The following is a 27,656-nucleotide window of genomic DNA, read 5'->3' on the forward strand; positions in this document are numbered from 1 at the left end:
GTGACAACCTCCCATGGGCCGGGCTGTGACGCTGTGACAGCCTCCCATTGGCTGGGCTGTGACTCTGTGACAACCTCCCATTGGCCGGGCTGTGACGTTGTGACAACCTCCCATTGGCCGGGCTGTGACGCTGTGACAGGCTCCCATTGGCCGGGCTGTGACGCTATGACAGTCTCCCATTGGCCGGGCTGTGACGCTGTGACAGGCTCCCATTGGCTAGGCTGTGACGCTGTGACAGGCTCCCATTGGCTGGGCTGTGACGCTATGACAGTCTCCCATTGGCTGGGCTGTGACGCTGTGACAGTCTCCCATTGGCTTGGCTGTGATGGTCTCCCATTGGCCAGGGCTGTGACTCTGTGACAGGCTCCCATTGGCTGGGCTGTGACGCTGTGACAGGCTCCCATTGGCTGGGCTGTGACGCTATGACAGGCTGCCATTGGCTGGGCTGTGATGGTCCCTATTGGCCGGGCTGTGACACTGTGACAGTCTCTCTGGCCGGGCTGTGAAGGTCTCCCGTTGGCTGGGCTATTGCCTGGGTAGGAGATCGTCCTCCTGCTATGGAGGTAAAATGAGCTTTCTCCTGTTGGGTCTGTAAGCGGTGTGTGGGGGTGAGCGCTCCCCCTGCTGGCCTCCTGACTCCATTTCACATGAGGTTTCCTTTATTTTCACAGCAGGGAATTTCAGTTGGAGTGAATCAGTTGGAGCTATCAGGGTTCTAAGAAAAGATTTGACATTGATTTGTTGTTTTAAATCAACCCAGTAATCTAACAGAAACAGTGTTCATTCAGTAAATAAGATCAACACCTTTGCAGACTAGTGAAGAAAACATACTATTAGAAGTCATAAATTTTAAATGCTTTCCATTGTTTCTGTAAAGAATTGTATTTATAAATTTGATTTCTATTTCGTTCTTTAAACACCCGTTTTACTTCCATTTGGCATAGGATCTTTACTACAGGATCTTCACCAGGACCTTAGAAGTGAAGCGAATGTAACAAAGTATTTTCTCACTGTCTCTCTTTTTAAAAGTAGAAATGGAGGGGAAAATGAAGTATTAAAAGTGGCAGCGATGCGGCAGATCCTAAGAGAACCATGGCAACATCAGGTGACTGCCCCCGAGGTGAACTGCAGGTAATTTCAGCTCTGGTGTGTAAGGACGTGTATGTAAGGACCACAGACATTGCAGAGAGCATGGCTCCGCCACCAGCCATGGGCCGCGTAGATGGAAGAAATGCAGTGTTTGTAAGGCTTCCACGTGACGTTCTGAATTGGGTTGTAAATACCTGCATTGACTCTACCTTTGGTACTTAACTGCTGAAGCACGTACACTGTTTTAGTTGTTTAATAAAGTCCCAGGCTGGACACATTAGAAATGATTGACTTATTCATACTTTTTTTCTGCCTGGGACACACACATCTAGTTTCATTCAAGCTATTAATAAAAAAAAAAAGACCCTAAATTTCAAGGAATGTTGATGATATAAAATTAAAAACCAGATGAATACTCTAACAAATGTTTTTTAAAAAATCAAACATTTTCATATCTGTGATGTCAATGTTAACATTTCTTTTTTTCTCTGTCCTTCCAATGGTGGTTGTAATTTCATTTGAGTTTTTATACATAGGAATTTGATTCATAATTGGGTCATTTCACTAATCTGTTTCTTAAAATTAATCATAAAACTTTTAAATTCTGTGGATGCCCTGTTCTTTTGAGAAATTTAAAAAATATTGGCAGATTTACAGAATAATATTGTAAACATCAAGTCCATACCACAGAGAAGTGACAACTTGTTAACATATTGTAGTATTTGCTTTAGAATGTGTATGTGTATACATAGGTGTACATATTCTGAAGGAAACCATAGGTGGTTTGCTCCCTAACCCCAGCCCCATTCTTCTTCCTCTGTTTCCGCAGGCAAGTACTACTGTGAATTATGAATTGATCTTTGTGCTTCTGCACCATTTTTTATGCTTTTATACCTAATATAGGCATCTTTGAACAGTATATGGTATTGTTTTGTGTACTTTTTAGAATTTGTCTAAGTGGCGTCATATTCTGTGTCATCTGCAACTTGCCTTTTCTGAGTATTGCTTCGGGGGGTTTGCCCTTGGTGTGTGTAGGACTAGCTCAGTGCTGCAGGGCGCTTCTGCAGCGTGCTCCTCGTGTGGACGTCACATCTGTGCGGGTCTGCTGCGGTCTTACTGCCGTACAGCACGTGGGCACTTAGTGTTGTTTCTAGTTTTCCTCTGTTTCAAGCAGTGCTGCAGTGAATATTCTCCTACCGTCTCCTTGAGCATATGTGCTCCAGGGTGTATACCTAGTAATGGCATTGCAGGGTGGAAGGGTGGCACAGTTTCAGTTTTACTAGGTAATGAGCAATCGTTCTCCAGTTTATGGGTCTGCCAGTAGCCCACAGAGTACTTGCTGACACTGGAGAGCATCAGATTCTTTTTTTCCTAAGTATGTAAATTCAGTTTAGTTAACATATACTATACTATTGGTTTCAGAGGTAGAGGTCGGTGATTCATCACATGCATACAACACCCAGTGCTCATTCCATCACGTGCCCTCCTTAATGCCCGTCACCCAGTTGCCTCAACCCCCCACCCCCCACCCCTCCAGCAACCCTCAGTTTGTTCCCTAGGGTTAAGAGTCTCTTATGGTTTGTCTGTCTCTCTGTTTTTATTTTATTTTACTCTTCCTTCCCTTCCCCTATGTTCCTCTGTTTTGTTTCTTAAATTCCACATATGAGTAAAATATGGTATTTGTCTTTCTCTGATTGACTTATTACACTTAGCATAATACCCTCTAGTTCCATCCGCTTTGTTGCAAATGGTAAGATTTTATTCCTTTTTGATGGTAATATTCCACTGTATATGTATTCCATTGTATATGAACCACATCTTCTTTATCCATTCATGTGTCGGCAGACATCTGGGCTCTTTCCATAGTTTGGCTATTGTGGACATTGCTGCTATAAACATTGGGGTGCACGTACCCCTTCGGATCCCTACATGTGTATCTTTGGGGTAAATACCTAGTAGTGCAGTTGCTGGATCGTAGGGTAGGAGAACATCAGACTCTTAAAATTTGCTCAGTCTGATAAGTTAGAAGTGGTATCTTGTTATTTTACTTTTCTCAATTACTTGTGAGTTAGTCATGGTAGTATTTCAGTAATATTTGTGTTTATCCTGTTAATTGTGTCCATCATTACAGAAGAGATCCTTGTTACAGTTTGTGTTTTATTTCTCCTTTCCTCTTGATCTATCTTTTAAGGGGTTTTATCAGTTTTATCTTTTCAAAGAACTGGTTTTGTCTTTGTTGACTTTCTCTTTGTTCATCTGCTTTCTATTTTATTGATTTCTGCTTTTATCTTTATTTCTTTTATTCTCTGGCTTTAATTTTCTCTTTTTATAGCATCTTGTGATGGAAGTTTGCATCACTGACTTAAACCTTTCTTCTCTAATATATGTTTTTAAAGCCATAACTTTTCCTGTGATCATCAGTTTGCTGTGCCTCACACACTTAAATACATTATATTTTCATTGTTGATCAGTTAAAATACTTTATAATATGTCACAATGGAAATTAGAAAATTTCTGGGCTGTTCAGAAGTGTGCTGCCTATTTCTGGACATTTAGGAATTTTTATTCATCTTTTTGTTATTTAATTTTGGTTTGATTATGTTTGGTCAGAAAATATACTCTGTAAAATTTCAGTGTTTGGAAATTTATTCGGGCCTGCTTTGTGGCCTAGTCAGGTGGGCTATTTTGGTGAATGTCCCACATGCACCCAAAAGAATATGTTTTCTGTGGTTGGTGGTTTTCTATAAATGTCATTAAGGTCAAATGGGTTGTTAGTATTGTTAAAATATTTGTGTTCTTTCTGACTTATTGCCCATTTGTTGTGTAATTATTGAGAGAGATGAGCTTCAAAAATTTCCACTATGGGTGTGCCTGGGTCGCTCAGTCAGTTAAGTGTCCGACTCTTGGTTTTGGCTCCGGTCATGATCTCAGGGTCGTGGGATTGAGCCCCCTGTCGGGCTCTGTGCTCAGCAGGGAGTCTGCTTGGGATTCTCTCCCTCTGCCCCTCCCCGCAATCACCCAGACACCTGCTCTCTCTGTCTCTAAAATAAATAAATGTTCAAAGAAATTTCTACTATGATTGTGGATTTGTCTTTTTTTTTTAAATTTCCTTTTGAATCTATCACTTTTTGCTTCATATATTTTGAATCTGTTATTTGGCACATACATTTATGATACTTTTTACTTTCTAGACTAATTGACTTTTATTTTTATGAAATCTCTTTTTACCTGCTAATATTTCTTGCCTTGCATCTCTTTTGTCTTATATTAACATAGCTGTTCCAGCTTGCATGGTACACATACGCCTATATTTTGAACCTAAGACCTTATATTTAAAATGTTTTTCTTGTAAAGAGCCTGTAGGTGTGTCATTTTTTTTTTTTTTTTTACTGTCAGGTAATTTATGCTCTTTAATTGGAGTATTTAGTCCATTAACATTTAACATAGTGACTAATATGGTTGAGTTGAACATCTTGCTGTTTGTTTTCTATTTCTTCTTGGTACCTTTCTCCAGTCTTGCCTCCTTTGGGATTAATGAAATATTATTTATAATTCCACATTATCTCCTCTGTTGGCTTTTCACCTGTATCATCTTTTACTAATATTTTAGCGGTTACCAAGAAATTGTGATATGCATCTTTAACCTATCCCAGTCTTTTTTTTTTTTTTTGACCACTTCACAATGTAAGACTCCTCCAAATTAGTTCCATTTACTAGCCCCCATTTTTGTGCTATTTGGGCTATTGATGTATCATATTTTACCTCTATATATGTCATAAACCCCACAATAAATTATTATTATCTCCTTATACTATTAAAAGTCTTTCTTATAGAGTATAAGAAATAGTCTTGTTTCCCCACATATTTACTTTTTCTGGTGTCTCTACACCTTATCACTCTGGCAAAAATTAAAGACCATCAGAATGCCTGTTGCTGGTGAGTATTCATCAGAGGGTACTCTCAGCTTTGCTGGTGAAGTGTGGAGTGCTACACCCTTTATGGAAAGAATCTGGCAAATGTGTGAATGAAAACCATGCTTATTTTTCAGCCCTGGTGATCTATCTCATAGAAATAAAATGTCATTACATAAGGATAAATGTGTATAAATGTTGTGGCCGCATTGTGGTAGAAAACTGGACACCAAGAGAAAGTCCATTAATCAAGAATGACTGAAGAATCAGGAAGAATTCCTACTGTGGAATATTATACAGTCATTGAAAATTATAAGTTAGAGTTCTAAGAATTGGGGAGTTTTTCACAAGGTATTATGTGAGTAAAAAAAGCAATATAAATAGAAGGGTTTGTGACATCCTTCACCAAACACTATATCAGAAGAACAACTGTGCATGTGTGTGAGTGCGTGTGTGCATGTATGTGACTTGAACATGGAGAAGGCGGGAGAGGCGTACGCCAGGTGAGGACTAGGGACGGTGGTGAGAGGGTGATGATGTGGCTGGAGCAGGGACGGGATGGAGGGCAAGCTAAAAAGAAAATGATAACTGCATAAAACTAATCATGTTACTCTAGTAGGAAAATGTGCAAAGGACACAAATAGGCGACTAACAAAAAAGATGACCAATAAGTACTTGAAAAACATGTCTGCCCTCACCAGTAATTAAAGACAAATGGAACTAACAAAGACAGTGTTTCTGCCTCAGAGTGGCAGAGGTTTGAGTGATGAGGCATGCCCACTGTTGATCAGGGTGTGGGAAAATCATTCCATTATTCGCATGTAGGTCTGAGGAACCATCTTTCTGGAGGGCATTTGGTGATGACATTAAAAGTTATAAAAGTACACAGCATCTTAATCTGCCATTTTCCCATTCAGGAATTTATCCTAAGAAAATTGTCATGGATAGACAAAATGACATATGTTTAAGAAAGTTCGTCTTAACATAATTTGTAATTGTATAGACTGGAAACAGTTTAAGGGTACAAAACTAGGAGATTGGATAAATAAGTTATGATTCATAGAATGGAATACTATCAGATGTTAGCAATGTAGTATTTAGAAGTAATTTAATAAAGAGGAAAAATGGTCAGAATTTAATAAGTGGGTGTTATACACAACTAATGAATCATTGAACACTACATCAAAAACTAATGATGTCCTCTATGTTGGCTAATTGAACTTAATAAAAAAAAGAATTTAATAAGTGGGAAACATAACACAAGGCAGAATTTCATGATCCCAGTAAACACCCTGATGCACATGCTATATGTACACTTTAAAAGAAGCCTGGGGGCGCCTCGGTGGCTCAGTCAGTTGAGCATCCAACTCTTGGTTTCGGCTCAGGTCATGATCTCAGGGTCGTGAGATCGAGCCCCACGTTGGGCTCCGTGCTCAGCAGGGAGTCTGCTTGAAATTCTTTCTCTGCCCCTCCTCTCACACATGTGTGCTCTTTCTCTCTCTCAAAATAAACAAATCTTAAAAATAAACCAGAGCGACACCTGGGTGGCTCAGTCAGTGAAGCATCTGCCTTCTGCTTAGGTCAGGGTCCCGGGGTCCTGGGATCGAGCCCCACATCTGGCTCCTTGCTTAGCAGGGAGTCTGCTTCTCCCTCTGTCTGCCACTCCCCCTGCTTGTGCTCTCTTGCTCTGACAAATAAATAAAATCTTAAAAAAAATAATAAAGCCTGAAAAAATATAAATGTTAACGTGTTAACCATCATTATTTCTGACCAGTGGGCGAGATTACAGATGGTTTTAATTTTCCTCTGCGTACACGTGTGCCTCACACATTTTCCAAAGAACATGAATTATGTTTAAATTTAGGAAACTTTGTTAAAAATGTATATGTTGGGACGGGGTTGCTTCATTGAACGGGAACATGTGCTTGGAGGTCCTGCCACCTCCAGTGGACACCTTCCAGACAAGCCTGTTCGGGTAGAAAGTGTAGACTGGGCAGTGTGTGGGCTCCTGAGCCGCCTGTGGGCTCGGGCTCCCCTCCGGCTCCTGAGCAGCCTGTGCGAGCAGCAGTGTGGTCCAAGTCAGGCCGTGAGGGTCGTGCCCAGTCACTGGCACCCTCCAGAAGCCTGCCCAGCTCTGTCCTTGGGTCTGATGAGGTCCCGAGAGCGTGAGGCCCAGAAACAAGTCTTCTTTCTCTTGGGGCCGGTCACAACTTTCAGAAGGAGTTGCTGGTGATCAGGGTCAGTCACCAAGTAGACACTAAAAGTGCCTCTTTTCTTATTTGATGATCTTCTTAGGATGCAAATAATTTTGTACTAGAAACAAACAGTAAAGGTGGAGTGAGGGTGAGATCCCTCGATCCTGCTAGTGAAGATGATCCAAATTGTATGATTAAACCTGGTCACATGAATCTTCATTTGAAACCATCCTAATAACCTGTGGCCTTTGGTTATTAGGATGGACAGAGAGAGAGAGAAGCCCCATAGTCATCCCCTGTTCTTTGCTTGGCTTTGAGCAGGAGGGAGAAGATCATGTGGAGTGTGGTGACCAGGAGCATCTCCAGGAGGGTGTGCACCCGGAAGAGTTTGTGGCCATTGCAGACTATTCTGCCACTGACCAGACGCAGGTAACCCTAAGCACTTGCTCACATGCAGGGGCCGTGGGCCTTGGGTCCATGTTTTATGGATTCGGCTAAATGCCATGCTGAATGACAGAATTAGATATAAATTTTGAAGAAGTCATACCAAAGTTAAGTAAAGAAGTATTCAGATGTTTAGAGCCAAATGAGACCTGTGAGGGACCCTTCTCTTCCCAGCCTAACAAATTCCGATGCCAAGCCTGAGGTGGAAGATACGTGGGTAAGGAAGGAGGGAAGGAAGCACCTGCTCCAGTTTCTTTTAGGAAACCTTGATTTAGAACCTAGTCTAGTTAATGAAAAATAAGGCTATAAAATAAAAGTATTGACTTGAGGGGCGTCTGGGTGGCTCAGATGGTTAAGCATCTGCCTTGATTTCAGCTCAGGTCATGATCTCAGGGTTGTGAGATCAAGTCCCGCATCGGGCTCCGTGCTCGGTGCTCAGCGGGGAGTCTGCTGGAGGTTCTCTCTCCCTCTCCCCTCTGCCCTTCCCTCCCACTCACACTCTCTCAAATAAATAAATCTTGAAAAAAACATCGACTTGAATGTAGCTTTTTCTACTCCAGTAAATGAATCAGCTATCACTTAACTGAGTTACAGTGAAGAGGCTGTAGAGAAATTCTGCCTTAAGCCATTCAAACATGTTTACTCTTTCCTTTAAAAAATATCAGTTAAGCTGTGCTTTTCTTTCATGTAGATGTTCCACAAAAGTCTCTAAGTCTTGGTATCATTTTCAGAAATTGTGAGTTTGTATAATTACCCATTGAGTCCTTTTTGAAATAGCTGTGATTTGGGCCCCAATGATGGGGGATTTATCACTGAGCCACAATTGAAATACCAACTACAGGTTTTTCTTGAATTTTGACTTCTATGCATGTTTTTTTCCAGCTCAGCTTCTTGAGAGGAGAAAAAATTCTCATCCTGAGACAGACGACTGCTGATTGGTGGTGGGGCGAGCGCGCGGGCTGCTGTGGGTACATCCCTGCAAACCACCTTGGGAAGCACCTGGAGGAGTGTGACCCTGAAGACACGTGGCAGGATGAAGAGTACTTCGGCAGCTACGGAACCCTGGTACTGCTGCCACCACTGAGGTGGTGGTGCCCTGTCTCTGGTTTAAAGTTAGCTTCGGCTGGGCTGCTGCTCTTCATGGTTCAGAGCAGGGTTTGCAGACTTTTTCTTCGGCTCACCAGGCCGTGTGGCTACTCATCTCTGCCATTGTAGTGCAAGAGCGGCCATAAAACCATAAAGAAATGAGCATGGCATGTTCTTTTGATTTTTAAAAAAAACGATTAAAAACTGTAAAAGCCATTCTTAGCTTGCGGGCCCTACAAAAGCAGGTGGTGGGCTGGATTGGCACGTGGTGGTTTAGAGATGTTATCTGAGCAATGGGATTATGAACTTTTCTCAGCATTTAAAAAATAGTAACATTTTATTTTAAATACAAAAACGTTACACAAGTCAAAAATAATACCTCTAAATAACTAGCTTATTAGTTTTTGGGGTTTTTTTCCCAATTTGGATGAAGACCTATAACCTTATGGACCAGACAGCCCCTGTTTGTATTTTAAAGCTAGATAAAAACAGATGAGTGCAGAATAAACATTGCAGACATAATGTTGAGTGAAAGAAGCAAGACATCAAAGAATAACTTTTGATTCAGTGATATCAAGTTAAAAAGCAGTGTTAAAAGATGTTTATGAAGGTAAGTGATCAGGGAGCTGGTTCCTCGGAGAATCAGGATGGTGGTTCCTGTTACCAGGGGGTCTGTGATGGTGTCAACCTTAAAAATTAAATAACTGTCATACCAGCAAAATGGGTTTATTCAGGAAGAGCAGAGGAACTGCAACCGAGGACAAGCGCCCTGTGGGGCACCACGGGCCAGTCTGGACCCAAGGCGAGGAGGCTCTTTACAGAGAAGGCGGGGAGTGGGCGGGGCTGTGTGGGACGGAGGGCCTTTGCAGGGTGGCGGCCTCTCCTCGGCTGGGCCGTTGCTAGGCCTGGGGAAAATCTTCCTCCTGCTGGGTTAGTAAAGTAGGCTTCTTCCTTTGGAGTTTGCCATGGTGGAGGGCTAGTGCTGAGCCTGCCCACCCCCAGGGCACCCCCTGTCCATTTTAAGGGAGGTTTTCTTTCCCGGCTTTCGTGGCCGTGAGGCTGGGGTGGGAAGGTGTGGGGTGCTGGCGAGTGTTCTGGTGTGGTTGCATGAGTGTTCGCTATGTAACTGCATTGACAAACTAAGCGCTTTTTAGGGAGGTAAGTCCTGTTTCACAGTTAAACATGTTACAATAAATGAAAAGCCCCTGATGTATGTTCATGATTAGAGCTTTCAAACTATAAGAGTATTTTGTTGATTTCAAAAGGACCCTATTGGTGATTTGCTTATTTAACAGCTTTGCCGTGTTGCCCCATGACAAGCCGCGCTGTAATGGATTCCCTCTTACAGGAATCTTTAAACTTCTGCTAGACTTTCTGTTGGATAAATTTGTAGGGCGTGTGTATGTATTTCTTTTACTTTGGTGGGTCTTGCCAGTTCTGCCAGTCTGCAGAAAGATTGGCTGACTGTACGCCACCAGGGTAGGTGAATGCTCGTTTCACAACCGCACATATCCAAAGCCAAGGGATTTCTCATCTTAAAGGTGAAATATGGTATCTCTTGATTTCGGTTTCCATTTTTTAAAGTCAGATTGGTCATCTTCTATATTTTGTTGGCCATTTCTATTTCTTCTTTTTTGGGTAAACTTTCATATAATTTGCTCATTTTTCTTTTTATTTCTGTCAGTTTATATGTTAAATAAGCAAGTTAGCCCGTACTTATGGTACGTATTACACTAACCACTCACCTCTCTTTTTTCCCATGGAACTTTTTACCTTTCTGTGGTCTAATTTGTCCTTTTTGTGTTTGTGACTTCTGGGTTTTGTGTCCTACTTCGAAGACCTTCTTCCCTCCAAGATTATAAATGTCCACACTTTCTTTTAGTACTTTTGTGACCCCATTTTTAACAATGAAATATTTAAATCAGTCTGGAGTTTACTAGTTGTAAAGAATAAGGTAAAATTACAACTTAATTTCCCCACAAATACCCAGCTGTTCCAGCATCAGTTATTCAATGAGCCTCCTTTTCCTGATTACATGAAATGCGTGTTTATCATATGTTAAATTTCTATGGTCTAGTTCTGTAATCTCTGTTTGTTTCATTGATCTGTTCATTTTTTCTGTCATTCCAGATGCTTTTCATTATTGAAGCTTTTAAACATCTGGGAGAGCTGGGCCTCTAGCAGTCCTCATACTTTTTAGTACTTTGATGGCTAGGCTGGTCTGTTTAATTTTTTGAAGCTAATTTTATTATCATTTGTTATTCACCCTTCCCCATGCCAAATTGGCTGGCATTTTAATTGGTATTGCGTGGAAAGTCTCCCATTAATTTAGGGAGAAGTGACATGATGGTAACATCACACTGACTGCCCATTTCTTCAGCCTTGTTTCTGACCATATAGGGTGCTTGCTCTTTCTTGTTAAATCTATTCCTAGGTGGTTTTTGTGTATTGTTATTAAAATTGGTTGGGTGCAGTGTTCTATAAATATCAGATTAAATTGGTTTTGATAGTATTGTTCAAGTCTATGTCCTTACTGATTTTTTTTCTACTTCTCTATCAGTTACTGAGAGAAGGGTGTTGGGAGTCTCTGACCATAATTGTGAATTTGTCTATTTCTTGTTGCATTTCTGTTGCTTTTTGCTTTGTATATTTTGAAGCTTTGTTACTAGGTTCAAAACTATTTAGAATTACGTCCTTTAGCTGAAGTGATTCTGGTGTCACTGTGACCTCACCCTCTTTGTTGCGGGGAATATTCTTTGATCTGAAGTGTATTTTGGGTGATGATAATGCCACCACCCAACTTTCTTCCCCTGACGTCAGCACGGTACACCTCAGCATCCTAGTTCTGACTTTCTACTTAGGTGGACTGCTCCAGGCGGGATGGCTGAGTCCTGACTGTGTCCACTCTGACCCTCAGTCTCTTTGTTTCTCAGTGCTCAGTGTCTCTGTGCGGAGCCACGGTGGGCTCGTGAAGGCCCTGTGCGCGCTTCCTGTCTGTGCTGACCTGGGCTGGGTAGCTTCAGTGGCTTCCTCGCAGCTGCGCTGTGTGCAGCTCGAGACCCGAGGCGTGGGGCGTGGGGGACGGTGCTCTGGGTTCAGCCCTTCTGGGCTCTGACTGCCACCCGTGGTTTCAGGGACCATTTGGAGGAGGCTTTCTCTGTTTCTCTGGGGAGTAGCATGATTCCCATGGGGTGTTATGTTATCTTGGGTTTCATGTGTTTTCCTCCCTCTGGACATGGCTGGGGGCCTTGAGCTCACCCCCTGAGGGTCATCGGGGTTGTCACGTCCCTCCGGAGCTATAGTTTCATGTGGGGTCTGTGTGCCTCCTCTAGCATCTCTCCTGGTGGCTTGTCCACATTCTCTCTTGGTGGATACTTGGCCAAGTTGTACCTGATGGGGAATTTGGTGGTTGCTCCTGTCTCAGGTGGGAACAGCGGTCAGGAGGGCAATGTCTGCGCCACCTCCCGAGTGGTCCACCCCTGCCTCTCTGCTCATCTGGCTGTTGGGGAGGTGTAGGGAGAAGCTGTAGGCAGCATCACACTGAACTGGAAGGATTCCAGAAGCTTCCATTTCATTCCTTCACTGTTGTATTTTTATCTACTGGCATATTTAGGTCTTTCGATTTTTGTGTCTTTTTGTTGCTCATATTTTTAGGCGTGGTATGGTGGGATCAAGGGGGTTAGCTCAGTCTCTGATCTTCCTTTTTAAACCAGAGCTCAGCACAGCTCAGATTACAAGCAATGATTCCTAATGTGTATTTCCTCTAGAAACTTCACTTGGAAATGTTGGCAGACCAGCCACGAACCACTAAATACCACAACGTTATCCTGCAGAATAAAGAATCCCTGAAAGATAAAGTGATTCTGGACGTTGGCTGTGGAACTGGGATTATCAGCCTGTTTTGTGCACATTATGCGCAGCCGAAAGCCGTGAGTAAGACCCAGCTGGCCCTTCAGCAGCTCCGAGCTGAGTCTTGGAGAAGTGTCATCCGTGTGCAAAGGCATCGTGTCGGTGAAACGGGTGGTGCGTTCTTGCACCCTGAGCCTGTTGGGTCATGACCTCGCTTATTGAGTCACAAACAGCACAGAGTAGAATAGGATGGAATAGAAAATACCTGAGTGAGTTGCATGTGGTGGGATATTTTTTGTAAAATGTCTATTTCAGTTAGATAGAGAAACACTTGTGTCCCTGTGTTGGGGCTGGGCCACTTGTGTAGATCACTATCCAAGTGTTATCCCTGCACCGAGCAGGGACCACCTGGTAGGGACAGAACAGACCAGTCTCTATGACCCATGTTGGGGTCCTTCATCCTCTTCCCTTCAAAGCATGTGTGGGGCCTCCAGAGTTGAAGGGTCATGATGGCCCCTGACACAGGTGGATGAAACTCCTAGTTCATAAGGGAAACTGCAGGACAGTGGTCCCTGGAGTTCAGATGCTGTCAGAACCAAGACGTAGCACTCAGGACCTTCCTCTGACAACCTGGGCTTGAAATTGTCTCAGCCACTGCTATCCTGAATGTCGGATTGTTCTCAGACCCGTGCTGGGAATCTCCGGTGTCAGTTACGGGGTATGTGGCTGTGTGTATGGGAGCCGGGCCACTGGGTCTGACCCATTAGGGCCCCTGCGATGGGTGCTCAGCGTGCATGCAGAGGCTTCTTTCCACCAGCAGCCCTCTGTCTGTTTCAGGCAGAAGGTAGAGTTAAGATTGGGGGTAGCTCCCTTGTCAGGGCTCCGTCTGTTGGAGGTCGCACAGTGTGGCCCAGCTGCTGTCCCTGCTATCCAGCACGCTCCCTTCCTTCTGTCCCTGTTTCCTCTGAGGCTGGTTCTGACTTGGCTGTAGCCACAGGCCCAGGGAGAGCAGATGACAGGCTGCTTTGTGGGTGGGACGCACACTGACGGCCCTGTGACGTGCAGGTGTATGCGGTGGAGGCCAGTGAGATGGCCCAGCACACAGGGCAGCTGGTCATGCAGAACGGCTTTGCCGACATCATCACCGTGTTCCAGCAGAAGGTGGAGGATGTGGTGCTGCCGGAGAAGGTAGACGTGCTGGTATCCGAGTGGATGGGGACCTGCCTGCTGGTAAGGGGCGCCGGGACACGCGGGATGGCCGTGGGTTGCGCCGAGGAAGTGCAGATTCCAAGGAGGGGGTGTGAACTGGGTTCGGGCTCTTGTGAGCAGAACATCTTGGGGAGAGCCGTGGCTGTCGTGCTCAGTCAAACCACCTGGTGCTTCTCCTGGCGCTGACTTCTGTTTAGTGCAGGGCAGCCGTGACGCCATAATGTCCCGCCATCTGTGACGTGGACAGACCTTGAAGGCGTTATGCTAAGTGAAGTAAGTCAGAGAGGGACATGTGGTATGATCTCACTTACATGTGGAATCTAAAGACAGCAACACAAAACTCACGCACCACAGTCCTAGAAGAGGGATCACATTTGTGGTTAGCAGGGGGCGGGGGGGGAAGAATGGGAGGACTGTGGTCACAGGGTACAGACTTCAGGTGGCAGACAGGTGAGTCCCGGGCCATGATGTACAGCGTGGCGACGACAGCACGCCCTGCTGTGAGATGTGTGGGACCGTCATTACCAGAGCACCTTCAACGCTCGAGCAATGTGGGTTTGAACCACGTGGACATGGGATTTACACGTGGGATTTTTTTTTTATAAATATAGGACAGTACTGTAAGTGTATTTCCTTTATGATTTTAACATTTTCTTTTCTCTAGCTTACTTTATTGTAAGAACACAGTACACAATATAAATAACAAAATACATGTTGATTGACTGTTCATGCTCTTATTAAGGCTTTAGGTCACCAGTAGCTTATTAGTAATCAAGTTTTTGGGGAGTCAAAGGTTATATGTGGATTTCAGCTGCATGAAGAGTCAGTGCCCTATTCCCTGCTTGTTCCAAGGTCAGCCGTAGATCTAGGAGGTTTTATCACAAGGCAAAGTTTTTATCTTTTTAATGTGTCAATATGAGGTGGTAGATATTAACTAAACCTATTGTAATCATTTCGCAATATATATAAACCAAATTACCATGCTGTACACCTTAAACTTGTAATAATCCTAAAGAAAAAACATTGGTTGGTGGTATTTTTGAAAACACCAAAAAGCATGTTCAATATGAGTCCAGTTTTTTTAAAAACCATACATAGTGGGGCATCTGGGTGGTACAGTTGGTTAAGTGTCCCCCTCTTGGTTTTGGCTCAGGTTGTGATCTCAGGGTTGTGAGATTGAGCCCCGTGTGGGGCTCCGTGCTGAGCTCGGAGTCTGCTTAAGACTCTCTCTCCCTCTGCCCCTCCTTACTGTGCACTCACGCTGCCTCTCTCTCAAATAAATACATTAAAAAAAAAAAATCATACATAGCAATGGCCTTGCTTCAGTTCCAGGTAAGATGGAGTAAGCACACTCCACCCTGTCTCCCAGTTAATACAGCTATAGATCCAAGACAGGGTGCAGGGAGACGCTGTTTGAGGACTTTGAAAAGCATATAGTAGCAGGAATGTTGGGAAAGAAGACCAGAGTTTGAAGTACACTGACCTGGTCTTGAGTTCATTGTTATTCCTTCTCTGTCTCTCTCTCCATACGTAGCTTCAGAAATTTAGATGAAAAAGATCCATTCTTTTGAAAACTGCAGACTTCCACAACTAACTCGCAATGAAGTAGATAACCTGAATAATGAAATAACTAATAAAGATATTGAACTTACAGTTGAAAACCTTCGGAAGAGAAATCTGTAGACCTAAATTATTTCACTGGCAAAATATGCAAACACATTTCAGGAAGAAATAACGCCATATCTGAACAATGTCTTTCAGAAAATGGAAGAGGACAGACTCTTCCCAGCTCATTTGGTGAGACCTGCATTACCTTAATACCAAACCCAAACCAAAAACTGCAACCTAATAACTCATGTTCATCAATGCACAAATCCTCAAAAATACTAGCAAATGTAATCCTGCAGTTAGAATAACATTCTAACAAAGAAGAGATTAGCTTTGGAATTCAAGGCTGGTTCAGTATGGAAAAATAAGTCCGTGTGATCTGTATTAACAGTCTACAAAAGAAAACTCACATGACTCTATCAATTAATGCACAAAAAGTTTGGCAATATTCAAAATATTTTTAAAATTTCTGTTGAGATTTCTTCTTTGATCCGTGTGTTTTTTTTCCAGAAGTGTTTTTTAATCTCTCAAGTATTTTTTGATTTTCCAGCTATCTTTCTGTTAATTTCTAGTTTAATTCTGTTGTGTTCTGAGAGCAGACATTGTATAATTTCTGTTGTTTTAAATTTGTTCAGATGTGTTTTATGGCCCAGAACGTGTCTCTCTTGGTGAGTGCTCCATGTGAGCTTGAGAAGGAGGTGTGTTCTGCTGTTGGATGAAGTGGTCTGTAGGTTTGCATTATGTCCTGTTGGTGATGGTGGTGTTGAGTTCGATTGTGTCCTTACAGACTTTCTGCTTGCTGGATCTGTCCTTTTCTGAGACAGGGGTGCCTGATTCATCTCTTTCTCCTTGCAGCTCTCTTTGCTTTTGCCTCACACAGTGATGCTCAGTTGTTAGGTGTATAATGTCTTCTTGGAGAATTGACCCCTTCATCGTTATGCTATGGCCCTCTTTATCTCTGATAACTTCCTTCCTCTGAAGCCTGCTCTGTCTGAAATTAACAAGTTACTCCTGCTTTCTTTTGATTAGTGTTAGAATCGTATATCTTTCTCCATCCATTTACTTTTAATTTATATGTGTCAGTATATTTATTCATTTTATTTTTCGTTTAAGTAATCTCTACACCCCATGTGGTACTTGAACTCATGACCCTGAGATCACGAGTTGCATGCTCTTCTGACTGAGCCAGCCAGGCATCCCTGTGTCCGTATATTTAAAGTGGATTTCTTGTAGACAGTGCCTAGTTGGGTCTTAGTTTTTGATCCACTCTGATAATCTCTGTCTTTTAATTGGTATATTTAGACCATTGGCATTCAGAGTGATTATTAATATAGTCAGATTAATATATCTACCATATTTGTTACTGTGTTCTATTTGTTGTTCCTGTTCTTTGTTCCTGTTTTTTTCTTTCACTCTTTTTTCTTATGTTTTTTTTAAGCAAATAAAGTTAAGGAATTTAATGAGCATAAATTAAGGGTGAATTAATTTAATGCTCAGACGCATGTTGGTTTACAACCTGATATGAACATGCTTTGATAAAGTGAACAAGATTCATATTTTCATAAATTGATGTTATATTCACTTTGTAGACCATTTCCAACTTTTAAAAATATTCCTCAGTTGTAATCTCTCTTGAAGCTCACTTCTTTATGTATGATCCATTTATCTGTTGTCTGTCTTCACTTCCATTGAGGTATAATTATAAAGTCATAAGATAGTAAAGTATGCAGGATGATGATTTGATATTTGTGTACATTATCGACAGCTTCCCCTCACCCCCTGCCCCACTGAGTTAGCACATCTGTCACCTCACAATGACGGCATTGTCACCTGTAGTCACCACGGTATGTAGTAGATACTCAGACCTGACTCAGTTTATAATTGACAGTTTGTACCCTTTTACCAATGTCTCCCTGTTTTCCTCACCCCTGAGCTCCTGGTAACCACTTTTTTACTCTCAGTGATTCTGTGAGTTCAACTTCAAATTTTTTTTTTTAAGATTTCACATATAAGTGATATGATGCAGTATTTGTGTATCTCTGTGGCTTTTTTCATTAGCACAAGGCCCTCTGGCTTCACCCATGGGTTTGCAGATGGCAGAGGTTCCTTCTTTCCCACGGCCGAGTAGTGCTCCGTCGTGCATGTCCCTGTCTGCGGCGACATGTCCCACACGTGTCACGTCTGTACCTCGTACTTGATCCATTCACCTGTCAGTGGGCACCTGGGTTGTTCTCATATCCTGGTTATTGTGAACATAGGAGTACAGACACCTCTTTGAGATAATGATTTTGTTCCTCTGGATATAAACCCAGAGGTGGGATTGCTGGATCACATGGTATTTCTAGTTTTAATTTCCTGAGGAACCTCCGTACTGTTTTCCACACTGGCTGTTACATTCCCACTGACAATGTTCAGGGGTTCCCATTTCTATATATTCTTGCCAGCATTTGTTACCTTTTGTCTTTTTTTTTTTTAAAGATTTGTTTATTTATTTTAGAGTGAGAGAGAGGGAGAGAAGCAGACTCCCTGCTTGAGTGTGGAGCCCGACGCGGGGCTCGATCCCATGACCCTGAGATCACAACCCGAGCTGAAGGCAGACGCTTAAACGACTGAGCCACCCAAGTGCCCCAGCTGATAAAAAGAAGAATAAAGTTGGAAGAATTACATGCTGCCTGACTTTAAAACTTAGCATAAAGCATAGTAGTCAAGACAGTGTAGTATTGGTGGAAAGGGTAGACACATAAGCCAATGGAATAAAATGGAGAAATAGATGCCTAAAACTATAGCCAATTGATTTTAACAGGGCAGCAAAATCAGTTTAATGGAGAAAAGGTAGTGTTTTCATTAGAAGATATTGGCAGTTGGCCATCCATATGTGAAATAAAAAAAAGAAGAAAGAAAAAAAGAGCTTCATTTTTAAGCCTCATACCTTCTACAAAAATGTTAATTCAAAATTGATTCTAGATCTAATAACTTGGACTATAAAACTATAAAACTTTCAGAAGAAATCTTGGGAGAAAATCTTCATGGGTTAGGCAAAGAGTTTTTAGTTGATTCTTAAAGCATGATCCATTAAAGAAAAAGTTGATACGCCAGACTATCAAAATTAAAAATGTCTGCTCTGTAAAAGAAAATGAAAAGCCATGGTAAGATTAGGAGAAAATATTTGCAAATCACATATCTAATGTGTATCCTGAATATACAAAGAACTCTCAAAATTCAGCAGGAAGAAAGTAAACAACCTAAGTGAAAAATGGGCAAAAGACTTGAATAGAGACTTTGTACCAAAGTATATATAGATGGATGAGAAATAAGCATGTGAAAAGACATTAAACAGGAACATACAAACTAAAACTAACGAGGTACCGCTACGCGCCTATTGAAATGGCTAAAATTGTAGTAATACCACGTGCCATGGACAGCTAAAACTCAGTAATGACACAGCCACCCTGGAAGACCATTTGGCAGTTTCCTATAGGGTTACAGGTGCACTTACCCTACGACCCCGTAATTACACTTCAGGGTATTGATGTTGGAGAAGCAGGCTGTGCTCACACAGACCTGTACGTGAGTGTTCATACCAGCTCCAGTTACAATTGCCAAAAACTGCAAACAACCCAAGTGTCCTTCAGCAGGTGATTGGATAAGCAGCTGTGGTACATCCACACAGTGGAATACTACTGGGCAATAAAGAATGAACTACTGGGGCGCCTGGGTGGCTCAGTCATTAAGCGTCTGCCTTCGGCTCAGGTCACAATCTCAGGGTCCTGGGATCGAGCCCCACGTCAGGCTCCCTGCTCAGTGGGGAGCCTTCTTCTCCCTCTCCTTCTGCCTGCCTTTCTGCCTACGTGTGCTCTCTCTCTCTCTCTCTGTCAAATAAATAAAATCTTTTTTTTTTTTTTAAAGATTTTATTTATTTATTTATTTGACAGAGACACAGAGAGGGAACACAAGCGGGGGGAGTGGGAGAGGGAGAAGCAGGCTTCCCGCCGAGCAGGGAGCCCGACGTGGGGCTCGATCCCAGGACCCTGGGATCATGACCTGAGCCGAAGGCAGACGCTTAACGACTGAGCCACCCAGGCGCCCCAAATAAATAAAATCTTTAAAAAAAAAAAGAAAAGAATGAACTACTGATACACAAATATGGACAAACCCCAGAGATGACATGCTGGCATCATTAAAGTCACATAGAGTAATTAAAACAGTGTGATACTATAACGAGGAAAGACACAGAACAGGATAGAAAGCACAGGACAGAACTTCTAGCCTATGAAGAAGTTGATATTATGAGTGAAAGAAGCCAGTCTCCGAAGAGTGTGTACTGTAGGATTCCGTTTATGTGACATTCTCAAAAAGACAAAGCCACAGGGAGGCCAGTTTGTGGCTTCCAGAGGTTGGAGGTGGTGGGAGGAGGTGACCACAAAGGATATCACGAGGAGTGCTTTGGGGTAATGGAACTGTTCCATATCCTGATTGTGGTTGTGTTACACAGATCCAAAGAAGTGTTAAAATTTGTAGACTGACTTACTATTGGTAATTTAACAAAATAAAATTAAAAATTATCTGTATACAATTTTCACACGTGTGCATGTGTGTGTACGTGAAGAAGAGTCCTTGAGGATAAGCTGCCAAGCAAACAATGGTTCCTTTTGGGTGCTGGGTTTACTCATGACTTTTATTTCTGTTTGTGCTTTTCTGAGTTTTCTGAATTTTTCCATACTGAACATAAACTACTTCTGTAATAAAAACTGCCTGAAGTTACTTAAGAAAAAGCCCCTCTGGGGCTTCCCATCGGCTGCAGGATGAAGTGCCTCTGGTCTTCCCTGCATGGTCCCTGCACACTCCCCACACACTCCCTGGTTCAGACACAAAGGCTGGCTTCTTGGGGCTGCTCCCAGCCCCCGCTGCCCATCTCAGGCATCACATGCCACCTGTCCGGTGCGTTCTGAGGGTGTGAGGTGGCGTTAAGCTGCTCTTATGACTTAAGTACCATATGAACTTCCGTGGCATGCCTGCTTTAATGTTTCATGTTTTTAAGAAGTGATCTCAGTCAACTTACAGGGTTACGAAAATGCTGAGAATACCCCAGAGGCCAGATTTATACGGTTTTACAGTGAAAACTCTGCAGTGCTTCGGGGCTGTTAAAAATGGAGTTGCAGTGGACTTGGGCTGACAGAGATGGTGAGAGGGAAGGGCTCTCCCGTCGGCCAGGCCCAGTTGTGAACCCAGTGCAGTGTGAGCTGGTGTGACTCCACCCCAGGCTGGGGTAGGGACCAGCGACACCACTGGTGTGGGTACGAGGTAAGTCCTCCCAGACCGTCTGTCGCAGGCACGGGCCTCAGTCACCATGTCCCCTGTGTGTCTCCCTCCTGTGCAGTTTGAGTTCATGATTGAGTCGATCCTGTACGCCCGGGACGTGTGGCTGAAGGAGGACGGGGTCATCTGGCCGACCACGGCCGCGCTGCACCTGGTGCCCTGCAGCGCGGACAGAGACTACCGCAGCAAGGTGCTCTTCTGGGACAACGCCTACGAGTTCAACCTGAGCGCCCTCAAGTGAGTGCAGCGGGGTGCGCGCCCGCGTGTTCCTGGCCGCCTGGCTGGGCGCGCCGCGGGCTTGCTAGACACACAGTGCCTCCTCCGTCGTAGGGCCTGCCATGACGCGGATCTGAATTCATTCACAGGCCTGAGAGCTTCGCACGCTGACTTTCATGCCTTCAAACTCGTAACAGATGTGATGGGAAATGACAAGGCTTTTGCAGTCTAAGTTCTCAGATATAATGGGAAAAATGTGGTCATGGTTAGAAACCAGGCCTTTCTAAATATGTGGTCTGTTAACACACAAATACGTGTTCCTACTAAGAGCTATTCATTTTGAAAGGATCAGAAAATGTATTTGTGGAGTTGTTCCTGGCAGTTTGCAAAGGAAGCAGTGCTGCAGCTCAGCATAATTGCTGTCCTCGTTTTAACACACGGACACGCTTGTACAGTTGGACTTCAGGTAGAAATAGAAATAGAAAATGATTGGCTGACACGGCCTCGTGGTTTTGGTGTTGCCTTTGGTAAGAGGACGTGACAGAAGCTAGCATGCCCTGGTTGTTCGGAGGCACCAGCGTCAGCCTGGAACGTGGGGGAGGGTCCCGCTGGTCAGGATCTGCAGGGAGCCTCGCTTACGCAGTGGGGGCCAGGTGAGCGTGGGTGCCTGCTGGCTGCCCCGAAGGGGGGCTCTGGGCCTTTGTGGTTTCTTCTAAACAGTTCAAAAGACGAGATGATAATGCAAAGGTAAGAAATCTTCCCCAGTTAACATGTTGAAGCATTGCACTCTCGACCCGAGCCCCAGAGGGGCTGGAGAGGAGAGGTCCCCGGCAGAGCTGTTCTGTCGTTGTCTAGGGGAAAATGGGCAGGCGGGGCTGGGAGGGTTGACAATAGAGCAGCGAGGAGGTTCCGATGTGGCCGGGTGTAATGTCTAAGCTGGAGGCACCGGGATGAAGGCAGAGTGGGCCTGAGACAAGGAAGGACAGAGCAGCGGCACAGGATGGACACGCGCAGAACGTGTGTGCGAGAGGTGGGGCGTGAGGGGCACAGGTGGCAGAGTGTTCTGGGCCATTGGTGAGCCCCTTGAAACCTCTTTCCTTCTCTCATACTGTACATTGAAATTTAATTTCACATGGGTTTAAGAGTTTTGTGTTAAAACATCTGCATCAGGTACAGGAATCCGTGGGGGCCTCTGTGTCAGGCTTTAGCTGGGAAGTCAACAGGAAGAAGGCAGGCGGCACTGGACTTCAGTCTGTAAAAATCGACGTCTGTGTGTCAGCAGCATGAATACAATTTAAAAAGGCGGCGACTACTTAGAGGAAGTTGCTAGCTGACAGATCCTAGAGTCAGAAAAAGATGTATGTCCAGTGAAATTACAGCCAAGTCACAGGAATAAGCAAGTCACAAAAACTAAATAGTCACCAGTTGATACTTGAAAGAAATCGCAACATCATTAGTGATTGAAATGCAAATTAAAATAAATGCCATTTTTGCCTACCAGATGAACAAAGATTAGACAGCAGTTGGTGCTGTTTGAGCTGCAGGTGAGATGGGGGAACGAGCCCGTGTGCCCAGAGCTGTGGGTGCGGGGGGCCCTGCAGGCTGGTGTCCGGCGTCCACCCCCATCTGTCCCGGTGCCACGTCGTGCTCCCATACACACAACGTGGGGAACAGACAGTGTTCCAAAGGAACGTGGCTGGGTTGCTGTATGTCCACCCAATGGATTAAGAGACGGTGAAAGTGGTAGGACACAGACCATGTCTACAGAATGGCTTCTACTGTGCATAAAAACATATATGAATATATGTCCGGGGGAGAAAATGACTAAATATATCCGAGTGCCGAGGCAAGGGCATGGGAAATTCAAGTTTTTTCTTTGTCCTTTTCTAGATTTTCCCAGTTCCTTATACGTGCATAATTATTTTTATCAGAAAATACTAAAAATATGTCCATATCGTGGCATCTTTATTTAAAATGTTGACTTTTAACTGCTATTTCAGAAGTTAGTGCTGTGCTTGATTTTTGAAGCGTTTCTGTGGTGAATGGTAGGTGCTTTGGGCAAGCACCGCGTTCAGCAGTGGAACGGGCGGGGGTTAGACGGGGTGACGACGAGACGACGTGCAGGGGCTCAGCACCTGTATGCAGGGACCCCTCCTGAGAGTCGGGCGCTACTTGCTGGTTCAGTACATTTCTTCCTGGGCCATCCACAACAGGAGTATCTTATTTGCCGTGACGATCTCAGGTCCGGTCCTCACCTTCTTACTCTGCGAGGTGATGGAATGTCCACGTAATGAGGTGAAGGCAGGCGAGGGACCCGTGGGAGGCTCCCGTGGACCTTCTGTCCACAGGTCAGGAGGAGGGCCTCGAAGTGGGTCCGGGCACTGCCCGTGTGGGAAAGGCTGGTTTCTGTGTGTTGAGGCCCCGTGAGGAGGATGGAGGTGGGAGCCCTCCAGCCCTGCCTCGGTGCCCTCGTGCGCTGGCCATGGCTTGGAATTCCTGCTAATGCCGGAGGGAAAGAGCGAGTGCTGTGGACGTGCGTGTGTGTGTCCCGGCCTGAGATGTGGTACACGCCTCAGAGCAGTGCCTTTGACTCTTTCCCTAGATCTTTAGCAATTAAGGAGTTTTTTTCGAAGCCCAAGTACAACCACATTTTGAAACCAGAAGACTGTCTCTCTGAACCATGCACCATCTTACAGCTGGACATGAGAACCGTGCAGATCGCCGACCTAGAGGTGAGAGAAGACGCGCGCTTCCCTTTCACCGTAAGGAAGCGGCACACACACGCCGAGACTTCCGTGCGAATGTTATGAACTTGCCTTTGATTTTTCCAGTCTTTTTTTATGCTCTGATTTTGTATTTATATTTTACATTATTTTCTTTATTGCTAACCTCTTTAACATCATCAGTTCTTCTTATATATATGTTTAATATTTTCAGCATCTTCAGATTCTAATCAATTATATCCAGTTTCTTCAAGGCCTTTCAATTAAAATTTTTTTCGCTACTGTTGATGACAGAATTCTTAATTCTTACTTTTACTTACGCCCTGTTGCCACGAGGTGGCGCGTGTGGATTCGGGAGGATCTCATTTTAAGGGTGTGCTGGGAGGTGCAGGTGCAGGAGAGAGTGGGGGTCACTGGGAGCCCCTGCTGGGGCTCAGATGGGCAGAACAACGTGGGGACTGAGCTCTGGACTCTGCACTCAGCTTTGCAGAATAGAGACCCAGCCTGGAACTTTATTGATGCAAAGAATTGAGAAGAAACAGTATTCCACTCAAATTTGGGCAAATGAGGCCCAAATTGCTTGAAACCTTTTCTGATTATCTGCAGCATTTGAATTTATGATATCAGTTTTAATACTTTCCGGAGGAGGAAATTTTATGTGGTGTTTGCTGTGTTCAACTAAACTAGCAAGTTACAGTCGTAGTTACTGAACTAGACGGTGGGGCTGCTGAGTGCGGTGCAGGGAGGTGGGATCTGTGAGGTGGGGCCAGGCGGAGGACAGTTGCTAATTCTTGCTCGGGGAGACCCTTGCGGCCTGGTGTCACGTGCTTACGGAAACCATGCCCCTTTCTTATCATTTGCTTGAACAGACAATGAAAGGCGAGCTGCACTTTGAGATCAGGAAAGCCGGCACTCTGCATGGATTCACAGCCTGGTTCAGTGTCCGGTTTCAGAGCCTGGAGGAGGATGAGCCCCAGCTGGTGCTGAGCACAGGCCCGTTGCACCCGTGAGTGTGCGCCTCCCGCGGGGGCTCCGCACAGCAGCCCCGGAGGAGCGGGCGCGGTTGGCCAGCCGGCGCGTTGTCAGCATGGCAGCCGTGGGCAGAGATCTGGCCGTGCTGGCTCGTTGGCCTGGGCTCTGCAGACCAGGCTGCCCTGGTCCTCGAGCAGGGTGTGCAGGCAGAGGGTGGGCGAGTCCCGGGGCCGTGCCCCACCCGCCCCTGCACTGGGCTTCCGTGGGCTGCCCTCTGACCCCTGCGTACATAGGAGCAGACTTGGGCTTCCTCAGTTGCCCCGGACGCTGCTTTAGCTTCCCATGGTCTCACACAAACACAGTCCACAGAGCTCTAGGGGCTTTTAACTCAGACTTCCTGGGGGAAGGTCAGTGCCTCTTGAGACAAATCTCTTAAAAAAAGATTTTATCTATTTGTCAGAGAGAGAGCACGAGCAGGGGGAGGGGCAGAGGGAGAAGCAGACTCCCCGCTGAGCAGGGAGCCCGACGTGGGGCTTGAACCCAGGACCCCGGGATCATGACCTGGGCTGAAGGCAGACACTGGCTGAGCCACCCAGGCGCCCCTCGAGACAAATTTTTTATGCAGTAACGTTTTGATGCTGCTCACTTGCTCGAGCATCCTGGGAAGCTGACGTCGTCTGCTTCTGTGCTGGACATGGCAGCCCCCCTGGAAACGCTGCCTGCCTCTGGGGCCTTTGTTGTCCTGTTCAGTAACTGCCCTGGACGAGGGAGGGTTGCAGCAGCGTCTGGGTTAGATGCTGGCTGTGGCAGTGGGCCCAGAAGGACCCCAGACGTCCTTCTGTAAAGCGGGGCAGAGCCGAGGGGCTGTGTGCTCTGTGTGCTGAGTGTCCTGTGGCGGTGGCAGGGCTGGGGCTCCAGCCAGCCTTCCTTCCAGATCCGGCCAGCACAGATGCGAGCTGTCACCAGATGAGGGTAGGAACACGAGAAACCCAGTGGACAGTCATGTGCCTGGGTGGTCTTCCCCCAGTGTGTCCACACACAGGTGGGGTGGGGCTAGCAGGGTGCAGACAGGGGACAAACGCTCTGTGAAGGCGGAGAGAGACTCTCACAGTGGGTGAGGCAGGAGGGAGGGTGAGCCGGTGAGCGTGGCCGTGGGGTGCACGCCAGGTGTCGGCCAGAGGCGGTCGTGCCCTGCTCTCAGAGCCGGTAGAACCTAAAGAGCTTGGGAGTTGTGACCATTTCTCCCAAATGTTACAGTTGTCATGCTCACCTTCCGCCTGACTCTCCCAGGAATAATCACTTTTTTGGACTGCAGAGACTAGATCTCGGGCATTGGCAGCTTAGAGACTGCGCGGGGGACTTTGGGTAGATGCCTGCTGTGCCAGGATGCAAGGGGCCTGTGCCCGACCATGTGTCCTCTGAGCCACCAGCACCAGCTGCCCTCACTCTCCCGGAATCTGGGCAGCGTCCAGGAGCTGCGTCCGCCCTGGGTTGTAACTCAGTCCCTGCAACACACACAGGCCGTCCCGGTCGTAGGGCTGGGCTGTGTCTGTCCCGTGCGCGGGTAAGCCTGAGAGTCCGGCTCCAGAGAGGTGACCTCATGCCCTGTGTCTTGCAGCACCACCCACTGGAAGCAGGTGTTGTTCATGATGGACGAGCCTGTCCCCGTCCTCACGGGAGATGTGGTCACAGGCTCGGTTGTGTTGCAGAGAAACCCCGTGTGGAGGAGGCACATGTCCGTGGCGCTGAGCTGGTCCGTCACTTCCACACAAGACCCCACATCGCAGAAAGTAAGAGACTTAGCTGTCAAGTCAGGTGCTGGGGCGCTGGTCCTGGGAGACGGGTCTGGGGTGATCACGTGGCCAGACCACATGGCCTCCTCTGCTGTGTTATTTTCCTGACCCTCCCGATGGGAAGTGAATGCTGTCACTTGCAGAACAGGAATCAGAGGGCGAGGAGGTGAGTCTGTGAGGGCAGAGGCCCAGCCCAGCCAAGGTCCACCCTTCGCGTGTCCAGGAGGCCCCGGTGGAGAGCCGGGGCTGGGGGCTGACCCACTGCCGGTGGTGCGTGATGTAGGCGTGTGGTGTGGGTCGCCTTCCCACCGTGGCAGCGGCTCAAGGGCTGAGGAACCATCCCGCCCACGGTGAAACTGTGGCCAGGTGGGGCCCGGGGCCTGTGTCTCCCAGAGGCTGCTGAGCGGGGGATTCTCATGGGTTAGTGCGGGGCAGAAAAGAAAATCAGAGGGCTTCTCTTTATGTTTTAATACCTCTTTTATACTTTGTTTTATGCTAATTGTATAAGTTTTAATGTTTGTCATTAAAAAAATTTCTGCACCTAAATGTCGTTCTTTTGTAAAATATTGTTATTAGGAAGTACTGCATGTTAATCATACTGAAGTGATTTCTGATTTGATTGCTTTGTTTTGTCTTTTTCAGGGTGGAGAGAAAGTCTTTCCCATCTGGAGATGACAGCTGAAGTTCCGTGGGAAGCAGTGTGCAGACACTGCAGGAGTGAACCCGAGCGAGCGGAGACGCACCGGGACGGGGGCCCACGTTCTCGCTGCCTGGCGGGCGGCAGCGCCCGCGTCTGTGGGCTCGGTCCCGTGGTCAGGGTCGGCCAGCGACGACTGCGCTGCGCTGGGCGGGAGCCCCCCACCGCCGTCACTGCCCGTGTCCGTCCTCTAGAAGTAGGCTGTGTCTCCGGGTGTCCACCAGTGGTGTCCACGGTGCCGGCTTGTGGGTGAGTCGGTGGCACAGTGTCCCTAGCTAGGTCTCGTTCTAAACTCGTAGGACACACACGCATCAACCTCGTACTCCTGTGACAGTGGCTCTTCACGCATCGTGTGTCATGGTGTCCTTGCTGCCCTGGTCCCTCCTGCGCCGTGCAGAGTGTGGGGTCCCTGCAAGCCGTGCAGGGCCTGCAGCTGGAAACGCATGTGACGGGACTCTGCATGGAAAATACAGTTGTAGAGACGTCTTCCAGATAAAGTATGTGTCGGCACACAGCACATGCCCAATAAATATTTTTAAATAAATGAA

General features: G+C 45.8%; 1 protein-coding gene across 1 annotated transcript; it reads left to right on the forward strand.

The window, feature by feature from the left end:
- PRMT2 (protein arginine methyltransferase 2) lies at positions 1-27,656 on the forward strand. The gene is given in 12 exon segments (XM_032398789.1): positions 1-563; positions 1,033-1,131; positions 7,517-7,624; positions 8,522-8,704; positions 12,493-12,654; positions 13,640-13,804; positions 20,769-20,944; positions 23,526-23,655; positions 24,516-24,652; positions 26,237-26,313; positions 26,316-26,408; positions 27,054-27,656. Coding segments are annotated over 11 exon segments (1,578 nt in total). The 5' UTR covers positions 1-563; positions 1,033-1,092; the 3' UTR covers positions 27,362-27,656.

This window comes from Phoca vitulina, unplaced genomic scaffold (genome assembly GCF_004348235.1).
Source record: "Phoca vitulina isolate PV1807 unplaced genomic scaffold, GSC_HSeal_1.0 scaffold120, whole genome shotgun sequence".
NCBI classification, from domain to species: Eukaryota; Metazoa; Chordata; class Mammalia; order Carnivora; family Phocidae; genus Phoca; species Phoca vitulina.